General features: G+C 40.9%; 1 protein-coding gene across 2 annotated transcripts in view; it reads left to right on the top strand.

The window, feature by feature from the left end:
• The first annotated feature begins 1,203 nt into the window (after positions 1 to 1,203).
• The window catches only part of LOC127445456 (glycine receptor subunit alpha-3-like), an 86,891-nt gene continuing 63,460 nt past the window's right edge, over positions 1,204 to 24,634 (top strand). For both annotated transcript variants that reach the window (XM_051705547.1, XM_051705546.1), the window contains exon 1: positions 1,204 to 1,573. In XM_051705547.1, the coding sequence (XP_051561507.1) occupies positions 1,503 to 1,573 (71 nt within the window). In that variant the 5' untranslated portion in view covers positions 1,204 to 1,502. The remainder of the gene's footprint in view (positions 1,574 to 24,634) is intronic.

Here is a 24,634-nt window from a genome sequence, read left to right as displayed (position 1 = left end):
AGCATGTGCCATTCATGTATGAGTCACGGCTTCTCATTTTACAAGTTACACTGTGCTTAGTTTCATCATTGCTTGAAGTCAGCTTGCAAGGAGTGTATTACTACCCAATCAGATTATACATAAATCTATGATACATCCCATTTTAACCACAATCAAACCTGGAATGGATTATTGTTGGTTAAAAGCAGTTCATCAATTTAGTTGTAGCTTTGATAGGGTACATTGGGACTTAAGGCACCCCTTAAGGAAAATGTGCTTTTTTCTGGTATTCTATAAACTAAATGAATCTCCATTTTGATTGGAAAAGTTCATGTGAACCATACTATGAACATTCTTCATAACAAATCTATTCCCCCTTCTTCATAAAAACAATTTGTTTTATGGGGGGGGGGGGGGGGTTGGGGTGGTCTTACCTCCTTGCAACAAGGGGGACTTTTTACCCGAATAACTATCCTTTCTCTGATTGGACAGTTATTTAAAAACTATTGATTTTATCACCGTGAACAAAACTGACAATGACAAATAAGAATTTTGTCTCAAAACAAATTTGATAAATTCAGGGTTTTTTCACAAGTTACATAAATTGGCAACATTTTAAAAATTATTACATGCTAGATAAAATTACTTTAAAATCAACCTTTAGCCTTCATGAATCAAGACAATTTTGCCATGCATAGTGACAAACATGTGCTAGGAAAGTGCCATGGTTTCTTTCTTTTTTTTTCTTTTTTTTTTTTTTTTTGAGGAAATAATATCAAAAGTCCCCTTTATGGAACTTTAGCCTGGTTGTACTCAACCATTCTCAACCCTTTATTTATTTATTTGTTTATTTGTTTGTTTATTTACATTTATATTTTTACATTTAATATAGCTGTATTCTTAATATTTTTATACTGATACGAGAACATGTCTTTATATTATAATAATATGTCATAGCCTATTAATGCTTTCATACATATTATAATATTCATTACTACTACTATGATAACAGCAATGTAAATCGGAGTTTTTATGATTATCCTGTTGTATTCAGTGATATCAATCACCGTAGCCATAGTGAACATAAAGACACTAGCAATGGCACCATTGAGAGGAAATATCCATACGCAGTTGTCTCTAATTGTAAGTAAGCACATTTACAGTGAGTGTAGAGAAGCGCACTGTCAGTCAGGCGCGCGCTGTGTGGGGCGGTCCCTGCTGAGACATGTCTGTATATGTCAAGAATCACTTCAGCTGCCGCACGCTATTGCAAACATTACTCATCTCCTCCAGTGGTGCCGCGAGAAAAAAGTTTCATATTTGATTTTTAGCTTCGGGAGATTATGAGGGATTCCAAAACTGATTTCTTTGCGATTACTGCGCGCAACGAACCTACAGTGTATTGGAGTGGAGGAAAAACAGCTGGAGTGCTGTCCGGGGTACTGAAGTCAAGAAGCCAGAGGTGCTGAAGAGAGCACAGGCATTTTCACACGGGAGTGTGTCTATGCCACTGAAGTCTTGAGATGACTCGGAAAAGGCTGCGTTCTGTGGCTGCCTGGGGATTCATTGCGTGGGAAATAGGACTATTGCTGAGGTAAGAAAAGATTGAAACAGATTTTTTTTTTTTTTTTTTTAAAAAAAGGTCTCCAGGAGAATGTGATGACGAATTTCCGTCACATTGAATACAGAGTTCTTTTTACAGTTCAGCCTCGGCGTTCAGCATCAGATGAATACTCTCTGTTTTGATCTGTACGTAATGAGATGTGGAGGTTTGAAAGTATCAAAATGCAAACATGGAGATAATCATATAGCAGTTTTGCACTTTTAGCATTAGCAATAATTTCTGGTGAGGCTTTCATATAGTAAATCATTAAATCTGTTGAATAAGTATGATGCTAGACTGTTTACTCATTTAAGACGTTTTGAACCCAGTTCCAAACAGTACCATTTGAACATAAGTCTCATAAAGCAAATTGTTTAACCTACTTTATGAGGACTATAACATATGATGTAATGAATATATCTCTTGTTCCCATCTAATCATTGTGACAATCCTAGAAAAAGGTAAAGTTTGTAAGTGGCTTGTTCTAAGTGTAACAGGTGATATCTTTTCATTTGCATAGAAAGGACAACTTAGCACTCAGGGAATTGTCACATCACTAAATGCATGATCCCCTGAAACAGAATAGAGGTGCATTTACATAATTCTGAATTATCCTAAATGGAATTATTTAGGATGTTTTGGTGCCCATGCATTAGTTATGCGAATATATGAAAGAAACCAGTAAATGGAATGGGAAGTGAGGAAAAGGAAATTTGCTCTCCCTTTGTTAAGACAGAAATAGTTTTCAGTGAGTAAATGGATATTTCAGTTTAAATGTAAATAGTAAAATAACATTTAACAAGAAGTATGTTGAATAATTGTATTTATGTATAGTCTACTAATGATTCTATGTCCAGTGGAATTTTACCTACCTATGAGGTTCATTCAAGCACAGTCACAAAGCTTATGGTTTGTCTCAAACACTGAGTGATTAGCCTATTTTTACTCTGCAATCCTCATTCCCACCACCCTTTCTCCCTGATCTTGCAAATAACTCCACAATATGAAACTGGCACAGAAAAGAGGATGGGTTCTCTTGAGCTGTACTAAACCTTCACAATTCTTTTGGCTGATGATGCTATGAATTTTTAATGTTTCATTTTGTCAACGATACTTGGGCCCACACAAGTGTAACGTTTTACATTATTGAAACACTGGCACTTGTGTCTTTCTCACTTTTGTATCTGTTGGCATTCTGACTGCCCTGAGGGAGAATTTTTGCCTAAATCCATTCAAGAGAAGTTGTTTGCAAAGGAAAGCTGGATACGCCTCATTCCACAATGGACTGGCTTCAACAATTCATTATTGATTACAGTATGCAGGAAGTATACATCATCACTACCAAATCTCAATTCAGAATCACTACAAAACAAAGTAGTAAATTGTAGTTTACATTGATAGATATGTTGGGGAGCAGAGACTGGCCTAGGAACTGAACCATACAAAAAGACGACAGAGAGGGCAAAGACATCATGGACAGTGTGGATAGCTGAGGAAGGGGTGTGAAAGAGGTGCACATCTTCTTGACATCTTTCAACAATGTCTCCACAACAGGTTGCTGCCAACACACTCATTGCTGTGTGTTAATATCTTGACCTCTTGAGTCAGAGTTGCATCTCAATATGCTGATGGCTTAGAAAATATCTTAGGCTTTCTGCACTCTATAAAGCTACACTGAATGTGGACTTCTGATTCAAACACTTGATGGGCCCTTGATAGACAGATAATTTCATTAATGTGTCAATAGAAATGTATCCTGATTTAGATTCTTTGATGTGCTTGAAATAAGCAATAAAATACCCAATATTATATACTGTGTAGACTTTATTGTACTTTAAATCCTCTTAGCACACAACTCATTAAGTTCTTCTAATCTCTGTTCCACAGAAGCAAGTCATCAATGTTTGGAACAACATGAGAGGAAATTATTACAGAATTTTCATTATTGTTTGTTATATCTCTTTAAGCACATGCATAAACAGGATCACAATTGCCTGTTTAGTGTCTATAGTGACAAGGTGCAAAATTTCCATGTAAGTATTAAGGATATGACATTTTTTACTCATAATTTAGGGAGGCCAAAATAATAATAAAAAGAATAATATCAATAATACATGTTGTAAGATTAATTGAACAGGCACTTTGAGTGTCCCAGTGTCTTTATATTATTTTCAATTTTCTTTGACATTTATCATAGCGTATCATATCTCATCTTATGTCACGCCTCGTACCGTACCGTATCATTATCATATCATATCATATCATATCATATCATATCATATCATATCTCATCTCACCTCACCTCACCTCAACTCACGTCTCATACCATACCATACCCTATCATATCATATCATATCATCACAGTTTCTAACTTGTTAATCATTTCACAAATTATCTCTCAATAGTTTAAGGAAACCAAAAATGATTTTAAATATTAGGCTGATTTGGATTTCTTCAGCAGTCACATAGTTCAGGAGAACATCTACCATAACCAGTGCTAGGTTTAACCTGAATACAAAGTTACCATAATCAAATTACTTTTTTAGAATGACTTTTTTAGTAATTTGTAATGGATTACTCTATTTTTAGTAACTTACTAAACACTGAAAATAAAACGATATAGCAAGAGGACAGAGGTACAAACTCTAGGGGAGTATAAAATTGCTTACAAACCATACCTCTGTAAAGTTATATCCAATTTTAAAATGTTGTTGCCATGACAACGTAACAGCATAAACCCTAAAACGAATGTAAAGAACTGTGATTTAAACAAGTTTACAGCTCAAATATTACATGTGCTTTAACAGAATTAATGCTTTTATAAAATTATAAGCCTCCCATTTCTGCCTTTAAACCCTCCAAAAATGGACCCCATTCACTTACATTGTACATGAAGATAAGGCATGTTAACAAGAGAATCTCTTAATAATAAAACATAATACTCTGATCCCAAAATGTACGCTCACATGCACAATGTAAAGGCAGATGTTGGTTCAAATGTGCGCTGCTCTCTCTTTTGTCAATCTGCTGGTCTGCTCATTGGAGCAGAATGTTCCAATACATGAGAGCAGCCCACCCCCGAGCAGGACGAGCACCTCCTAGTTTCAGTTTGTGGCTAGTGTACCTTTCACTGTGTGCATTAGCACCAACGGGCCAGACTTATCCTCCGGCTTGCATTCTTTAACAAACCACTCGGCTTCCAACAGCACTAATGCTCTATTTGATTCTTCCTTTAAGAGGTATTTTAGTCATTTCCTTTGTGTCTGTTTCACTCTGCCTTCTGTGCCAACTTGTGTACTGTAAGAGGCAGATTAGGTAGCTCCTGTTGCATTATTGATAAGATTGCATTGATTGTGCTTTGAGTTAATCTGCCAGCCCTGTTTCTACTTTCTTCAGAGTTTTTGAAAGCTATAGAAAGAGAGAGATATTGGACTCTAAGCAGCTTAAAAATGTTAAGGTTTCTGTAAAACTTTTGTGTATCAGAAGGAAAATATCATGGGGCAAGAGCTTTAAGAACTGCCAAGGCTAATTTAACACAAAAGAAAAAGCAAACCTTTGGCTTAAAAAAAAAAAAAAAAAAAAAAAGAGAAAATATTGAAAACTCAATGAGATAGGTTGAACATTCAAATAAAAGTTTACCTGAGACAGTTAATTTTCTGAAAGGCAAGAAATAACACTAATATAAAAACAAATCAGTTAAATTTACATTTATTAAATTAGCAGATGCTTTTATCCCAAGTGACTTGCAAAACAGGAATTCATGTGAATGGTATTCAAATGAGGAATTAATTCAACAAAAGTGATTCATCCTAGGGATACAGTAACATGAGAGGTGCAGCAATATACAGCATTCCAGAATTGCTGAGAAAAGTACAAAAGTTAGTACAGTAATATGTGAGACTGTGAGAGAAAAGAAAGAGAACTGAGAGAGGGGGTCAGCTTTTCTGATGAAGATCATTTCACCATTGAGGTACACTGAATGTGAAGGTTTAGGAGAGTGATTTTATGCCTATTTTGATATGTGCCTATGATCAGGTGTTGCTTATATAGGTGTCACTATGAAAAAAAATTATCTCAAGATGAAATTAGCTAAAACTTTTACAATAAATGTATTTGTAATTCTAACAATCTTCTTTGAAGTGTCTTTTCAAACCAACATATGTTTAGTCCATATATATATATATATATATATATATATATATATATATATATATATATATATATATAATTCTTTCAAACACCCTCCATATCATCTATCAGCTGTTATGTCGCTTATTAATCCTAAAAAGGTTTTTGTATCTATGGGGATACAAAACTTTAAGAGGCTGAGAAGAGGAGCATTAACTGAGTCTGTAAAATTCTTGTGAAAAATATTGAAAAGGAGGTCCCTGCAAATACAGAGGACATGCGACTTTGAGTCTGGCATCAACTCACAATCTTAATCTAAAATTAAAAGGGCAGCATTTTTTTGAGAAGACAGCTGAAAACAGGGCAAATGCTCCTATCTTTTCAATGTTGTTTTTATGATATCTACAAGCTTTGAAATTAAAATTCAAAGCAATATTTTAGAAAAATAAACAAATATGGAAATGGCTTATGTGGGCCCTAATGTGTTGAAAAATAGCAATTAATTAATTTTCAGAGGTACCATTATATGCTTGCCCTTTTTTGGGTTAGCAGATGAACAAGTGGTGTGGAGGTGATTCACAGTTTAAAGAGCTGCCAGCATTAGTGCCATGGGAGCTCCTTGGGCTGTTACCTGAGTTAGGTGGCCTGGTCACGGATTGTGCATAGTGGCAAAAATAAGCATTAACTGTGACATTTAAGCCATCCCTGTGGCAGTTGATGCTTTAAGCGCAAACCTCTGTCAGACAGCATTGTCGGTGAAGTGTACATCTTGTAAGAAAGTATAAAATAATAGAAGTACAAGTCAGGATTTGTGTTCATTTGATAAAAGCTATTCTTAGCTTGGGAACAAGCTGGAGATCAGTTTGAAGACCACAGTGAAATTTCCTACACAGATTCTTAAACCTTGTGCTTTCTCTGTGATGCATCTGCTCAAGTGAGTGGCTGAAACCAAATCCACATACAGTGAACAGTGAATTGTGAATGTGTCTACACCAGCCTGAGCAGATCAGAGCTGAAGCAATGCCAGAGCTGAATCTCTTGATATGCAGTCAAGCCCAACATATTTTTTACTGTTAGCTTTAGTTTCACACACACACACACACACACACACATGTTGGTGCAGCTATCATTATGAGGACTCTCCATAGACATAATGATTTTTATACTGTACAAACTATAGATTCTATCCCCTAACCCTAACCCTAACCATAAACCTAACCCTCACAAAAAACTCTCTGCATTTTTACATTTTCAATAAAACATTGTTTAGTATGTTTGTATATATATATATATATATATATATATATATATATATATATATATCACACACATACACACATACACATACACACATACACATACATACATACACACACAGACACACACATACATACATACACACATACACATACGTAGTGCAAATCTAAATACAAATCTGTTATATACAGTGCAAGGGAATGTAATGGCAGAAGAGGTTGGATGTATTGGATAAATATAAAAAGACTAGACTGCACATAATTATTTCTCAAAACTGTATAACCACCATTTAGCACTTTAACCTTGTAAGTAATGCATATATATAATCTGAGTAATGTTTGATAAAAAAAAGATGAGCAAAGAGTGAAGAATGGGTTCTGTAGTTTAATAATAGAATAGAAGTAGAAGTGAATAGACGTGGTTCTCAGATGTCTTAGCGCACTGACCTATTTCTCAGCAAAATAGAAAATTGTGCTTTGCCCCTCTTAATTCACACACAATGCACCCACAGCTTGCGAACATATGTCCACAGATAGTGCAAGTACACACACCCACACCCATTTGCGTGTTGTGCTGGGACGAAAATTTTATTTAGAATTAGCACTCTCACGAAAATTGGAGAAGATGCAGCACACGGTTTTTGAGCATAGCGTTACGCTGTGCACAGTCACGAAAATTGAGCCAATAGACTTAAACACAGTGACATGTAATTGTGACATTTCAATTGGTTAAGAACAAATAGACAAACCACTGTCATTTATAACCACACTTCTTTATATCAGCGCCACCGGATCTGGATCTGTTTTTAGTCATCCTATTTTTATTGTAGTACTTTCAAATGGCTGCAATTCCATAACCCATAACAATTCTCCAACAAAGCAGGGAAGCTACAAATCCATAAAACAAAAACCAAACCCCCCAACAATGCAGATCTTCCGCCAAGACTTGTGTACTGCTGCTGCTCTGAAGAGCCATGTGCACCGATTATGTACTAGCTAATTGTGTATGGGCCAGCTTGGCCAAATGGCATAACGCTAATGAAATAAATCTCTATGCGTATGGCTAGATACCAGGAAAGCCAAGCGTTTATTTAACCAGTGACTTAGCCAAGCTATGTATGCATCTATTTAAACTAATGACCTAAAGATAGCTATCTGTGCCAGTGCCAGATTTGGCTAAAGCTTACCTTGTTAAAATGTATCATGGCCAAAAGCAGACCTTATCATGCAAGCTATTAGGAGAAAACCACAGCAACCATCTGAGCAATAGCATTTTTCAGAGAGAAAAAACTCTTGCAGCGAGTACGCAAGTTAACTGGTTAACCAATTACATGACAAAGGACCTATCAGCTTAAACCATGCATGAAATTTGGCTTAACACATAACATTTAAACGAACCTATTGCACATCAGATAACAAGATCAGAGAACCTATCAGCTTGTGCCATGTAAAGTTTCATGACTGAACTTCAAGTCATATCTCTCTGTCATGTGTGTGTATGCATGTAAGATGGTTCACATAAAGGATATTAAATTACAGCAGATATAAAGAGAAGATGAAAGTTGTTTGACGAAGACCATCTTCTGAGCTTGCATTGATCCAAATATTGATACAGGATATCCATAGTCCAGCTTATGTGCTATAGACAATCAGTTTCTTGTTAGTGATGGAAACAGAATATGAAGTGTGGTGTGTGTGAATGTAATATAAGTAAGATCACGTGGGCTATAGAAGCTTGCAAATGCTACTGGAACCGTCACTCACCATGCTCAGAATGGTTCAGTCCAATGGTGAAAAAGCACTTTTTCCTTGAGGGGTCCTGAGGGATTGGTCACAGATATAGCACATAGGCCTTGTCAATAGAGTCTGTTGGGGACCAGGTTTACCAGGTATAATTCAAACATCTGGCAAATAAATATTCAGTGCTCTTGAGAGTGAGAGATTTATGCAGTGTGTGTATTAGCCATCCATGTAAAAAGGAAATGAGCGTCTTACATGGAATTTGGAGAATGTGACAGAGAATCCCTAGGGACTCTGGTCATTTCAGTTAGTGGAGTAAAACCAAAGTACATCAAGGAGAGGAGAGAGTTTGCACTTACTCAGAAACAGAAAAGAGTTTAAGTCCCACAACAGTGAATTGACTTATCTTTATTTAACTACAAAGTAAGTATCAGGCATATCCTGTCCTTTTGAAAAATCAGAAGAGTATGCAATTAAACTGTCCCACTGAAAACAACATGATCACACAGTGAACCGACATGTTGCTACCAAATTTTCCAGTACCCTGACATCGACTACATTCTGCAGAGTTATTGACAAGTGCCTCTTCCCATCAGAAACCTTTGCATCAATTCTAATGTGTTTACCTTTTCCTGTGGCACTACTGATAGTGTGTTTCATGAGAAGCCTCAAAGTCATAGGTTGTTGTCCCATTGGAACCATGAAGTAATCATGTTCACATAATCAATGATGAGTGCAATTCAGAGGTAACATTTTTCCTCTAAGTTTACACTTTAACTCCACTGACTGTTAGGAGTAGGGTTGGAGTTTATAGTAGGGTGAATGGCTACTATATTATGCATTCCTGTTGACTGTATTACAACATTTACAACTAAAAACAACTCACTTTACATCACACTTTTGGCACCATTCTTTGGACTTTTCACCTGGAAACTGGAGCTCACACTTGCCCATCCTTTCAACCACACTTCCAGTTTCAGCCACTGGGGATAGTTGTTTGAATATTGGTAAGCACCAATTTCAGATGAAGAACTTTCAACCCAATGTTGCCGAATTCAGTATGGTCACTCTGATCGTGGGTAGGTGGCAGAAGAGTAAAGATGTGGTTTGGCTGGAATCAGTGTGGCTCTTAACCAACCATGAAATATACAAAACACTATTATTTTATTATTATCATATTTATTTGTATAGCACTTTTCATAATACACATAGTTTCAAAGCAGCTTTACAGAAAATTGTGGTGTTAATTTTTATTTTATTATTTTTTTAACAGTGTGCGGATGTTTTTGTAGATGAGCTAAATAAATGGTTTGGACAGAATACAGCAGGTTTTCAAACACAGAAATGCCTCTACTGCCAACTAATGCTCGTCTCATTGATAGGAACTGCATCTAATAGACAGTTGTGTCTGTTTAAGGGGGGAGAAGAAAAAGAACATTGCTTTCTGTCACATAACCAGACATGAAGTATGTTTGGATTCTGACTGATAGCATACTCTAGTGGATCTCTCCTGCTGAGCAGCTCCCAAAGGACAAACATGATGTTGGGAAGCTATCACACATGTTTAGCACTAAAACTTTTTTCTGGTAATTCAATAAACCCAGACTCCACGGGGCGGCTCAGAAAAAAATAGGACAGTCTTCTAAATTTGACAGACCAGGATTTGGAATGTGTAGTTGCTATAGTTGCTAACAAACTGACCTGTGTTCCACCTGCTAAGGCTGGCGAGCATGTTCTGCCATGTGATGCCTTGTTTACCTTGTGATGGATAAAGCCATTCACAGAGTCATCTGGCGGATATCAGATCCCTGATTAATTTAATAAAATCACACTGGCTGACTTCCGTTCACACCGAACATGTCCTTGTGCTAAAATAAAGCTAGTCACAGTTCAGAACTCAATACGGTGTCTAGATGTGTGTTATTAACAGTTGAAGTAAACTTGACAAGCTGTCTAAACAAAGTGACGCTCCTATGTGAGATGCTGAGAAAAACAGTAAGATGCAGCGCAGTCATCAAATAGGTCTATCTAGAGCTGGGTTGGGCAACTATTTTGGTTAAGGGGCCTTTATTGGGCTTTAAGTAGTGCATAGGGGGCCACATTGTATTCCTTTTGAGATGCAATGTTCTGCATTGGTTTTGTATCTTTTAAGCCCATAAATAGTTGTGTACTCAATTTTCTGAAGTGTATATGTGACTAATGGGACTATTCTGCAATAGCCTAAAGGACTGTACTGCTCTACAAAGGTAGATACTTTTCTATCAGGCATTCAAAAACTGAATAAAGGCTGAGCTTATTATAAATGATTTATATTACTGTCTGTACTTCTCTTTTAATTTATTATTCAATTTAACACTCTACATCAGGGGTCTGTTTTAATAAAAAAAATCGAAAATTATAGAACTTTTAATGTTTGTCGCAAAGCGGGCGAGTTTACTTATTCTCAAAACATTAACTGTTTACACGCTAAAAGGGTCTTGATGCGGGTCTCGTCAATGATTTGACTTTCCATTTAGCACACAACTGAATAAAACAGGCTGCATGACTATGATAAATGATTACTGAAAGAGTTAGATGTGAGGGGACATCAACATTTCTAAATTGCACAAATAAAAAATACATATTCATATTCGTCTTTCACTTGCTTTTGCTCGCATGTCAGTGATTACCTCTCCGCATGTCAGTGATGTCGAGATCTACTTTTTAATTTAATTTCATCACTGAGAAGGTTTACCTGCAAACTTGGTAGCACCAAACATCATAAGCAGCCTCAAGAATGGACACAGAGTGGCCGTATAACAATTTTCCTTCAGCAGAATATTGCACTGGAGATCGCTAAGTTTGTTCAAAGGGGCAAGTGAGAGCTAGAAAGAGCGCACTCGAGTGTATGGTTGCCAGATTGCACATAATAAGTATAACATTAGGTGGAATATTTCCAATTTGTGTAAGTATAAATCTCAAATTGGGGGTGTTGCATCTCATATCTGGCAACCCTGAGCATGTTAATCACTTGCGGAGGCGCGTTAGGTCCAAATGCAAGTTAACATCCTGGTTACTTTGGATGTTGTGTTGATGTAGTGACACTAGGGGTCACTCTTGGGAGCTCCAAACACCTCTGCTTTTTGAAAAAATGCCAATGGGAAATGGCGAGTGGAATTTGCATGCCAATCCCCCGGACATACGGGTATAAAAGGAGCTGGTATGCAACCACTCACTCAGGTTTTGTGCTGAGGAGTCGAGACAAGGTCCCAGCCATTTCAGCGGGTAGTTCAGTGTTGTGGCAAGAGGGACACAACGTCTCGTTCCCTCCATCAGGGAACGGAGGTTACGAAAGTAACCAGGGCATTCCCTATCTGTCACTCACTCGACGTTGTGTCGATGTAGTGACACTAGGGGTCCCTATACAAAATGTCACAACTAGCTGAATTGTGTTACATGGACTGGTGGTGTGAGATGGGCCGATCGCTGTGTGCCTCGTAGCCAGCGCACCAGGCCGTCACGTAACCTCCCCCAACACTCTTATGAGTGTCGAACGGTCCTTCGGGAACAAGTCGACTGCCCAACAAATAGGGACAGGCTAGCCCAGCCGTGGCCTCTTTTCCTTTTTTTTCTCCCCAAAAAGAGTGGAATTTGTTAACTGACTGGGGGGGTGTAAATGTCTACATCGGGAGGGTGTCACTCCCAAGGGGAAAACATCGCAGATACCACACCCCACCCAGAGGGAAAAAAAAAAGGGGGGGGGGGTATTTTGAGTGGAAATATGTCACATGGTCTTACCAGTTCTTGTCAGAAGTATGTCATGTGGAGAAGTCGCATGGTAGGTCCTACCTGAGGGGGGAGGAGTTTCTACAAACATGGTGATCGGGGCAGAGGGGCCTCTGCCCAAGGAAGACTCAGTTTACCGACAGGGAAATGATTTATCGGAAGATATCACATGGGGTCACCTATGGGGAACCACCACATGTGGAGCACCTACCTCAGTACAGGGCCTAATTAGAACATGTACTGGGCCGGCAACGAGTTTCTCCGTGAACTTGTCTGCCACAGGACTAAGGAGGAAAGTCATCCAAGGATCACAACTTGTGAACACGACTGGGAGTCAAAAGTGCACATCTTCACCTCATGGCAGGGGAAAGGCGCTATGCACAAATGGTACACCCAGCCAGCTGTCCCGGAACTTACCTGGTCAGACCTGACAAAACACGGGACGAAACTGGCTCAACCCGGAGATTATAGAACCTTGTAAAGGTGTTGGGTGTTGCCCAGCCCACTGCTCTGCAGATGTCTGCCAAAGAGGTGCCACTGGTCTGGGCCCAGGAGGCTGCTACACTCCTAGTTGAGTGGGCTTGTAGCCCCACGGGGGCGGCACATCCTGGGCGTGATATGCCATCACGATGGCATCAACGACCCAGTGGGCGATCCTCTGTTTGGAGACAGCGCTTCCTTTCCGCTGTCCACCAAAGAGCTGCTCGGAGCTTCTAAAGCTCTGCGTACGATCCAAATAGATGCGTAAAGCACGCACAGGACACAGCAATGCCAAGGCTGGGTCTGCCTACTCCTGGGGCAGCGCTTGCAGGTTCACCACCTGATCCCTAAATGAGGTCGTGGGAACATTGGGCACATAGCCCGGTCAGGGTCTCAGGATCACGTGAGAGTAACCTGGACTGAATTCCAGGCACGATTAGCTGACAGAGAATGCCTGCAGGTCCCCTACTCTCTTGATGGAAGTGAGCGCTGTTAGGAGAGCAGTCTTCAAAGAGAGTGACTTAAGCTCAACTGACTCCAGAGGCTCAAAGGGAGCACCCCGTAGACCCCAAAGGACTACAGAGAGGTCCTACAAGGGCATGAGGTGTGGTCTGGAGGGATTCAACCTCCTAGCGCCTCTCAGGAACCTGATGATCAAGTCGTGCTTCCCCAAATACTTACCATCCACTGCCTCGTGATGTGCCGAAATGGCGGCTACATACACCTTCAAGGTTGAGGGTGACACCCACCCCTCCAGCCTCTCCTGCAGGAAGGAAAGCACCAATCCGACTGCGCATCTCTGGGGGTCTTCGCATTGGGAAGAACACCACTTAGCGAAAAGACGGCATTTCAAGGCATACAGGCGCCTCATAGAGGGAGCCCTAGCCTGAGTGATCATGTCTACCACTGCGGGTGGTAGGCCACTTAGGTCTTCCGCATCCTGTCCAACGGCCAGACGTGGAGATTCCATAGGTCTAGTCGCGGGTGCCAGATGGTGCCCTGTCCTTGAGAAAGAAGGTCCTGCCTCAGGGGAATTCGGGGGGGGGGGCTGTTGCGAGGAGCATGAGGTCTGAGAACCACGTCTGGGTGGGCCAGTAGGGTACTACTAGGACGATCTGCGCTGTGCGCGCTCGTTCGTGAGGCTCCGACTCCAAGCCGAGAAAAGAGATGCTCTGAACCGGGGAGAGCTTGCTCTTTTCCCAGTTGACCCAAAGCCCCAGACGGCTGAGGTGCATGAGCACCAGGTCCTGTGTGCACGCAACACATCCCGAGAGTGAGCTAGGATTAGCCAGTCATCGAGATAATTGAGGATGCGGATGCCCACTTCCCTTAGCGGGGCAAGGGCTGCCTCTGCGACCTTTGTGAAGACAAGAGGGGACAAGGACAGGCCGAAGGGGAGGACCTTGTACTGGTATGCCCGGCCCTCGAAAGCAAACCGCAGGAAGGGTCTGTGTCGTGGAAGTACGTGTCCTTCAGGTCTACCGCCGCGAACCAATCTTGATGCCTGACGCTCGCTAAAATGAATTTTTGCATCAGCAAAACGGGAGTCTGTGCAAGGCCCAGTTCAGTACTTGCAGGTCCAAGATTGGCCGCAACCCACCGCCTTTCTTCAGTACGATGAAGTAGGGGCTGTAAAACCCCTTATTCATCTCGGCTGGAGGGACAGGATCTATCGCACCCTTCCATAGAAGGGTAGCGATCTCCACACGCAAGGTAGCGGCATTCTCGCACTTCACCGAGGTGAAGCGGACGCTGCTGAACCTGGGTGGGCACCTGCCGAACTGAATCGTGTAGCCAAGTCAGACGGTCTGGGTCAGCCATCGTGACGGGTTGGAAAGCGCGAGCCACGCGTCCAAACTCCGGGCGAGGGGGACTAAGGGGATAATCACGTCGGACGTACCGGCGGGTAGGGCCTCACGGCAGGGCGGAGCCTGAGGCGCCACATCGAGGGGCTTGAACCCCGTGGCCATGCTGAGTCCAGAGACATCGAAGCACTTACCTGGCTCCTGATGCCCACCAAAGATTGGTCAAGGAGGGGGGAGGAGGAACATCATCCCCGCAGTCCATCGGAACCAACCCGGTGTGGGCATGTTTGTGCCACAGCTGGACATGCAGGGGCGGGGGGTCCACTGCTGGAGCGCCAAACCTGCCAAAATGGGACGGTGGACGGTGGTCATGACGACGGCCGTGTGCACCTGACATTTGACCCAGAGAACAAGGAAACCACTCTTTTGTTGATGTTTTGGGTACCGCAGCCTCTTGGGCATGCGGCAAAAGATGAATCAAAAGATTCTCCTCCTGGCCCTACACCGGGGGATGGAGTGGTCTGTTTACCAGCTCCGTAGAAATGGGTCTTCTCGTCCCTGGGTCGCCCGTCTCAGGGGCGTTTCAAAGCCTTCCTAGGGTTCTTGGCGGCCAGCCGTGAGACGGGTGGTGTCTGCTTCCTGCGGTGGGCTCCACGCCGGGAACTACCCTCGTGCAGCTCTTTTAGCGCCTTGGCTTGGTGTACCTGCAGGAGAGCCATGGTGTGCAGGGCGGAGGCGTCTTGTCCAGCAGCACCATAGGCCTCAGCCGTCAGAGAAGATGTAAACTTACAGGTCCTGGACGGGAGCTTCAGGCGCCCATGCCAGGTGGTGGCACTCTGCTGGCACAAGTGCACTGCAAGCGCCTTATCCACCTGGGGGATCACCGAATACCCCTTGGCTGCCCCACCATTGAGGGTAGTGAGAGCAGGGGAGCTGAAAGATCGGGACCGGGTAGTAAAAGGTGCCCCCCACGATCTTGTCAGCTCCTCATGCACTTCCAGGAAGAAAGGAACCGGGGTGCGGCGCGGCCATGAGCAGCGCTCTGGGCCCAGGAACCAATCATCAAGCCGCGAGGGTTCAGGGGAGAGTGGAGGGTTCCACTCTAGCCCGACACTCGCAGCTGCCCGGGAAAACATGTCCGTCATCTCCATGTCGGTCTGAGACTGGGCGACCACACCCAAAGGGGGAAGCCCAGTCGAAGCCTCCACGTCAGATTGGACGAGCCCGCTCTCCGATGCTGCGCTCGATAGCTCATCGTCTTCCTGGGCCCCGAATAAGAGGTTGAACTCGCACTGAGACGAGCCGGTGGTCTCATCCGTGAGCCCGACCAGGGCAAGCGAGCGTGCTGAGGAATGGGAGGTCCGTGGGGGTTACCCGGCGGAGGTGGTCCCATTGGAGTCCCCAAATCGCCCCCAGTGATAACCGACGCGGCCTCATACCTGTAGGTAGAAGGACCGAGGCGGGGAGCCGCTGGGGTGGGTTGCTTTCTTTCGAAGGCAAGCCGTGACCGCAAAGTTGCCATGGTCATGTTCTCGCAATTAGGACAAGACCATCCACGAACGAAGTCTCCGCGTGGGCAGTGCCCAGACATGTAATACAGTGATCGTGGCCGTCAGAAGCGGAGAGATAACGACCGCAACCAGGAATAACACACAAACGGAAAGTCATGTTTAAAAAGACGTTCAATGTGTGCCGCTCTTTAAAAATTGAAAATATACTCTTTTATTAGAATATACTCTTTTCTTTGTTCTGCCGAAGCACCCAGGGGCGTTCTCTGCACTCCACAGGTGCAGAGGGGGAGAAGCCGCTGAAATGCGGCATAAATCCAGCAGTTTGAGGTGAACGGTAGAGAGAATTGAATTCAGTGCACTGAATGCAACCGCTCGGCTCCGAAGAGAAAATCTGAATGAGTGGCTGCATACCAGCTCCTTTTATACCCGTACGTCCGGGGGAGTGGCAATTCCCATTGGCCTTTTTTCAAAAAGCAGAGGTGTTTGGGGCTCCCAAGAGTGACCCCTAGTGTCACTACATCGACACAACGTCGAGTGAGTGACAGATAGGGAACTGAAATATCCAATGAAAAAAATTGCTTTTAGGATAAATGAGCCACGGGCCACATTAAACCATGTGGAGGGCCGGATCCAGCCCGCTGGCCATAAGTTGCCCAGGTCTGATCTAGAGTCTACGGGGTCAGCAACCTTTTTGACATGGAGTGCCATTTTTTATTTTCCTGGTCAATGGATGTGCATGCATATGCTTTTCCGAAGTTTGTGTCCACTTGTGAAAATGTTTCTATTTTGCATTTTTCTAATTTAATCATTTATATTTCATTACAAATTACAGTATTTTATAAGCATAACAGTTTGAGTAGAAAATTTGTCCAAAACATGAAGATTATGATATAATTATGATCCTGCATGTGAATTTTCACAGAGCATCTTGTGAAAAGGCTTTATTGAAAGAAAACCTGTCCTTTTGTACAAAATGAGTTAACAGTTAATGTCACAAATTTGCTTATTTGATTACTGATCACAAAATTGTGTGGAATCTTAAATATTTCTTATATTATGTCATACATTTTCCAAATTCACACAGGGGGGTAATCACTAATACGCAAGCAACAACGAGAGAAGAGCAGACTATTTTATTTATACAAAGTTTTTCGCACCTGCATTCCAATCTATATCTTGATGTAATCCTTCCTCGTGATCACATAACATGTTGTCATCAACTAAATGGGAGGCTAAACACTATCAAAGTGCAACGAGACTCACGCTGCCCATGCAAGCCATTTGCACACTACAAGCCGATCAAATATTTGTCCCTTTTCAGTGAATCCCAGCATACCGGTATGCTGGGATGGAAATCTCAAGGATTAATAGTGGTGTTTTACAACTTAGTGGTTGTTCTGAAAGGAAAAAGAAACAAATGAAACATGGAATGTAGGCTGTCATCCACGCAGCCTGACCGAAGCAAAGCGGGCGCATTTACTCGCATGATTAACCAAAAGTGAAGCGCTGCCGGCTCATGCGAATGGCTTGCACGCGCTGCACGAGTCTGTTGGGTATACTGCAGTCTCGTCACATTTTAACTTTTTGTTTAGCCTCCCATTCAGTTGTTGGAAACACACTGCATGATCATGAGGTTGAATTACATCAAGATGTAGATTGGAACGCAGGTGCTGCATTTCATGTCAATAAAATAGTCTACTCTCTCGCCATTGCTAGTGTGCCAGTGATTACCCCTCCGCATACCAATGCTGGCACACATGCCATAGGTTGCCGACCCCTGATATAGATGTTGTAAAACAACCACCAGGGAGAACCCAATTTCTATCAATCTTCACTTATAATAAACACTACCTTTTGCCAAAAGAACAAAGCTGAAATCAGTGGAGACAATATTTTTCCGTTAAGCGTTTTCCTCCCTGTACTAGTCTTTTTCATTTTCATGCTCAACAAAATGTACTTTCCATATAATATTGGGCTCATCAGTTTGTAAACAGTATATGACTAATGTGTAAAAAACATATATCACTAAAAATGTGCCCTTTCAATGCTACTGTCTTAGTACAAGTCTTTGTAATGTCTTAAGCAACCATGTATTATAATGGGTTTTTGTGGAAGAGAAAACGCTTAATATTAAATAGTGTAGGGTATTTCTCCTTAGATCACAGAGTCATAGTATATTGTTTATTACAAAGGAAATGTAAGAAAATCATATGAAGCATTTTAACTACAAATGTATTGTACTGGGTGCTCTGGTTTCCTCCACAGTCCAAAAGACCTGCAGGTTAAGTTAACTTGAGACCCTAAATTGCCCGTAGGTGTGAGTGAGAGTGTGAATTTGTAAGTCTGTGTGTGTTGCCCTCTGATGGACTGGCCACCTGTCCAGGGTGTTTCCCTGCCTTCGGCCAGAGGCAGCTTGGATAGGCTCCAGCACTACCCGCGACCCTACATAGGACAAGCGGCTATAGAAGGTGGATGGATGTATTGTACTTTTGTATTAAAAGTGCTGCAGTTTTTCTTATCGTTTCTTGTCTGAATTTCTCTCTCTTCCATATGCAATGCAATGTAATGCCATGTTATGAATAGGTAGGTACATGGTGTAGGGCTTTACTGGTTGTTTAGATCAGTGTTACTATCAGAAATAATTGGTGATTATTTCTTTAGTTATTAATTCATATTTAAATTAATTAATTGAATCTAACTCATTAAAACCTCACATGGGGCTCCAGTAAATGTAGTGCACTACATTTAGGAGCAGGTTTGGTTATTAGCAAAAATTAAGAATTATCAAAGATAATTATTAATTATTAAAATCAATAGAACATTGATGAGAATCAATGCTAGCTTTTTCTAATCCTTTAAATCAACAGTTATCAAAGATAATCGTTAATTGTTAACATCGATGAAACATTAATTCAAATTAACACTAGCTTATTGATCATTCCAATTCAACAATCATCAAAGATAATTATCAATTATCAAAAATCAATAGAATAGTAATAAGGATTAATATTGACGGGGCACCACCCTGGAATCAGGGACTAATAACCAGATAGTATAACAGCCTCAATATTAGATTGTTTTCTTAGGAAAATTGACATCCGAAGAATATCGATTTTCGGGAAAAAACAATGAATGAAGGCTTGAATCCGAGCACTGTCATCCCGTCAGCATGACACAGGTGTATGCAAAACAAACTAAAACACTTCTCTTTGTAATATAACAAAGTTTATTTATGCAGTAATATCAATTAATAATTAATACAATGCAGTCAATAAACTTCCGACTTACAACTACAAACTAAACAGTGATATGATTAGATATGGAAACTAAAATAATCCTATAACACATAAGGTGTGTGTGTGTGTGAGAGCGAGTGTGTGTGTGTGTGTGTGTGTAAGGAGGGATGCACACAAAATGGCGGACGTGACACTCGTGGAGAGTATGTCACGCGATACTTCAGGCCAGAGAATATGGCCGCGAATGTGGGTGGAGAGAAACCAGTCAATGGCGTCTACCAGTTACCGTGTGTATCCGCTTGTACGATAGCTTAGGGACAAAGCTGAGCTTTATCATGAAGCTATCTACTAGCCAAAAATGTGTCCGAGAATGTTTGTGAGGGATCGCGCGCACGGGTGTGTGTGGTTAGTACGAGAGAGAGAGAGAATAAAGTGACGGCCCAAAGCCAGTTTCACGATCGTGGGAGAGGAAGCAGCTGTTAGTTTATCACTCAGAGACACGGTGGACGGCTCATAAACCGTCCTGCGGCCTTTGATTCTTTAATGGATAAACTCAGTTTGCCGGTCTCACCCGCGATGGTGGAAATGCACAACAGTCCAATGTAGTTGGACCAGAATACAGCAAATCAAATTCATGATAATTAATACCCTGAATATTAATAATGAGCGGACATGGCGGTCCGTAAACTGTTCAAGCAATAACGTTGATACACAAGAATATCACACTATAATATTCTATCACTGCCCAGACGTAAACCTCTTACTTGAATCGCATGAGGATGCAGAATGTGTGTTCATCCGTCATTTGACTCCGACTCGTTTCCTCGAGGCTCGGGTGATGACGGGAGGCCGTTTCCTTGCTCTGTCGGTGGGCGGTACGGCTGCTGATTCTCGGCGGGCTGGCGGAGAAATCAGCGACGTTGACTTGATTGAAGAGGGAAGAGAAATCTTTTCTCTTCACTTCTGCAGGCAAACGGATGAAGATGCGGATTGCTTGGCGATCTCCTTCGGATCCGTTAGAGTGTTCAGTGGAACACAGAGTAATCTCAAATCGTCCAACGAGATGGAGATCGTATGGCCACAGTTTCAAGTCGGACGTTACTTCCTTGTGCCACGAGGCTGCACCTGAGAGCAGCGATGAGCTGCATCTACACACGGCGAGCAAAGTTGCTGGAAGCAAATCCCGGAAGCATTTCAGGGGTATTTCTACTCCTGATGATGTCATGGTTGAGGTGCGTTCTGTCATGTGCCTCATCCAATAGGAGTTGAGAGTTCGATCCTTTAGTAAGCAAGGCTTCATGGGATTTGTAGTCTGTTTTGGACTCCCTTTGTTTGATTTTGGCACGATTTTTATCAGTATAATTTATGACTTGGTATGTGGGGGCCTGAGTAGGGTTTTACGACTGTGTTAGGCCTACCTTTGTCTTCTATCTGAATACATGAGGCCCAACAATGGTATTTTAGAATCACAGTGGTGGGAAACAGTTATGCACTTGAAGGCTTTATTTTTGACCAAGTTCTCCTGCTTTTAAAGGAAAAAAATGACAGAAAACGAGCACTGATTGTCATTGATCTTACTTGATCTTTCCCCCGGCCACTCCTGTCAAGTGCAGCTGATATCTCACGCAACTCACATGAAAGATGCCTGTGTTTCAGGTCTATTTCTCTTGATGTGTGAAATGTTCCCAGCAGTTTGGATGTGAGATGCCAAAATACGGGACAAACGGCGAACCGTATTGATTCAATACAGAACTAAATTTTGTTTGCTTAAATACGGGATGATTCTGTTATTTACGGGACAGTTGGCAACCCACCTTCTTGTCCCATTTTATTGTGGTCAGAGGTTGAAATTGGGGGAGGCAAATAATGCTGTAAATAGTGTTATAGCAGAATGGCTCAGAAAGTGTATTGCTTTAACTGAATCTAATGTAGTAGCTAGAAAGACCAAGAAAGCAAGACATCAAGGATAACAGCACAACATGGTATGTGTAGCCTAACAGACCCCAAAAAAATTAATGTAGTACAATGACAGCTGAACAAACCAGAAGCATTTTGATAGTAGAATGCTTTGGATATTCATTTGGACTTCCATCTGCTCCAATTACTGCTGGAAACCCTCAGGCGATCATGTCCACAGAGCATCGTCTGAATCTATGTGCTCAGATTTCCTGTTTTGTTCTATTTACCCATTTATTTGCTCAGTTAATTGCTTTTGTTTTTTGTGTATTTTTATTTACATGGCTGAACTGTATATCAGAGATTGTGTAATGTTGTACAAGCTTTCTGATTTATTTTATGGATTGAAGACGCAAAGCTGCATTTTTTTACTTTAAAGGGTTACGAAACCCACCTAGTTGAGCCCCAATTTTTCACACCTCAGACTGAGAAACTACCCTCGAAATGCGTGGGAAAATATGTAAATATCTGGGCGGGTATTGTGGGCGTGAAGTGGAAAAAGGGAGGGGGTCAAGAGCTACTTCCAAAAACACACACACAACAGAGATGGCTGCTGAACCTCACATTATGAGTGGAGATGAAAACAAAAGTGTTTGGGGTTGTATATTTATCAGAGGACAAATGTGTGAGGAATTAAAGCGATAGAGCAGTTTGTAAATCTGTAAAAAGATTTGGATATTTTGTTCAAACTTTTGAGAATGAAGTGAGAACAGCACTCAGAGCAGATATTACCATCAAAACCAGCACTGCTTTAAGACTTTACAATAATTCATAGATATTTATCTTACAAGGACTTTGTCTTCTGTTTTTGAACAAGCCATCATGTTATCCTGTTTATGATCAGACGCACGACCAGAAGACAGCTTCGGTGCTGTCTTAAACAGAACAGCATCCACAAATACACCTGGAAAACACTGCTGCTTCATGTTTGTTTCATGACACTTTAAGGTATAATTTATCTGATGTAAAGCTAGATGAAGACACTGCAAAAATTATTTTCTTAATCAGTTTTTTTTTTTTTCATCTTCTTATTGCCCAGTAACAATATCTAAACATCCTTAAAACAACATACATTTACTTGGCAAGCAAAAGGACAATGGCTTTTAAGGCTGTTTTCATTTTATGCTTAAAACAATTAATGAAATTTTGCTTGTCAATTAAAAATATTGGTGACACTTTACAATAAGGTTCCATTTGTTAACATTAGTAAATGCATTAGGTACCATGAACAAACAATGAACAATATATTTATTTAGAGCATTTTTTAATCTTTGTTAATTTTATTTAATTAAAATACAATTGTTCATTGTTAGTTCATGTTAATTCTTCGTGCATTAACTAATATTAACAAATACAACTTTTGATTTTAAAATTGTATTAGTATACAGTGTTGATATTAACACTAACCAAGATTAATAAATGCTGTAAATGTATTGTTCATTGTTAGTTAATGTTAACTAATGGTGTTAACTAATGTTAACAAATGGAACCTTTTTGTAAAATGTTACCAAAGTATCTTTTTTTAGGGTGTTTGGATATTTTACTCTAAAACAAAAATACAAATTAATTATGTATTTATTTCATTTGTGCAGCATAGAAGCCTCAGTGTAGACTCCAAACTCCAAACTGTACAGTACAGTTCAGTTTCTAATGGTTGAGAAGAGAGAACATTGTGATTGTGGTCAACATGTTTGTTGCAATTGGAAACAATGATGTTGACCTTGAACTTAGTGGTTACGAGAATGTTTGTTTATTTGTGTGTGCTAGAATTTTCACTTTTATTTTAGTTAGGGCTGCAACAACTAATAGATAAAATAGATAATTATCGATAATGGAAATCATCGACAACGAATTTCATTATCGATTAGTTGGATATTTCTGTTAGGATTCTATTAGGATTATTGGTTACCTCCTGCCCCCCCTTCAAGAACTATACATTTCCAGAGTGAGGAAAAAGGCTGGAAAAATCACTCTGGACCACACTCACCCTTCCCACTACCTTTTTGAACTGTTGCCTTCTGGCTGATGCTTCAGAGCTCTGAGCACCAGAACCGTCAGGCACAAAACAGTTTTTTCCCTCAGGCTATCCATCTCATGAACAGTTAAATTGCCCCATTGAGCAATAACTATGTGCAATACACAGTTTAGTCTTTCTTATATTTATCCAACACATCCAACCTCTTCTGCCATTTCATTCCTCTGAAATAAAAAAAAAAAAAAAAAACATTTGCACTGTACATAACAGATTTGTATTTGCACTGTACATAACAGATAACAGATTGTATTAGATTTGCACTACCCATGTGTACGTGTGTATGTATGTATGTGTGTGTCTGTACGTATGTGTATAATTAGTTTTATTTTTTTTTAAATTATTATTATCTATGTCTTGCTGCTGTTTTTGTATTGTTTTTGTATTGTTGTACACTGGAAGCTCCTGTCACCTAGACAAATTCCTTGTATGTGTAAGCATACTTGGCAATAAAGCTCATTCTGATTCTGATTCTTCTGATATTTGCAGTAATCACTTCACAGCCCAGTGAAAAATGTGTTTACATGAAAAAACTCGTTTGAAAGACAAGTTGTAGTGGAAAAAAACATGACCCACGTTGTCCAGCACACGAGAGCACTTTATAAACACTTCAAAGAAGATCTTAATAAGCATAGAGTTTAATGTTGCTGTGTCAGGTGCGTTGACAGAGTGGTTCTGCTGTTTGATGCGCTGAAGAGTTGTTTCTCTTCAGCGTATCACTTCAATTTTACTGCTTTTGTCTATGTTTTATAATGTAAACATGTTATGAATTCAAAATCAGCCACATATTTCGCAAAACTGTTTGTTCTTACCACAAGCGAGTCTCTGTTAAACTCTAACGAGCAAGTGAGCATGTGCATCCGCGTCAATCAAACTGATCACAATGGAGAAAGGGAGCACAATCATCAAACTGTCCAACATCATACCACGATTTCAGTTTCAATGTAATCACTTGTGTAGCTTTCATGGATATCAGACTGAAGTCTCAGCAGTCAAGGTGTGTCGGTTTTCAAAGTGTTTTCTACTGCCCATGTAAGCGCATGTAATACAGTGAGCACCGGGATGAGTCTTTTCAACATGAGAGTGAATTTGCACAGGGTTTACAGATGATTGCACTATATTAAACTGTATGTAATGCTGAAT

The sequence above is a fragment of the Myxocyprinus asiaticus genome, chromosome 8 (genome assembly GCF_019703515.2).
Source record: "Myxocyprinus asiaticus isolate MX2 ecotype Aquarium Trade chromosome 8, UBuf_Myxa_2, whole genome shotgun sequence".
Taxonomy (NCBI): domain Eukaryota; kingdom Metazoa; phylum Chordata; class Actinopteri; order Cypriniformes; family Catostomidae; genus Myxocyprinus; species Myxocyprinus asiaticus.
Note: the sequence above shows the minus strand (reverse complement) of the source record. Positions and strands in the feature narration are given on the sequence as shown.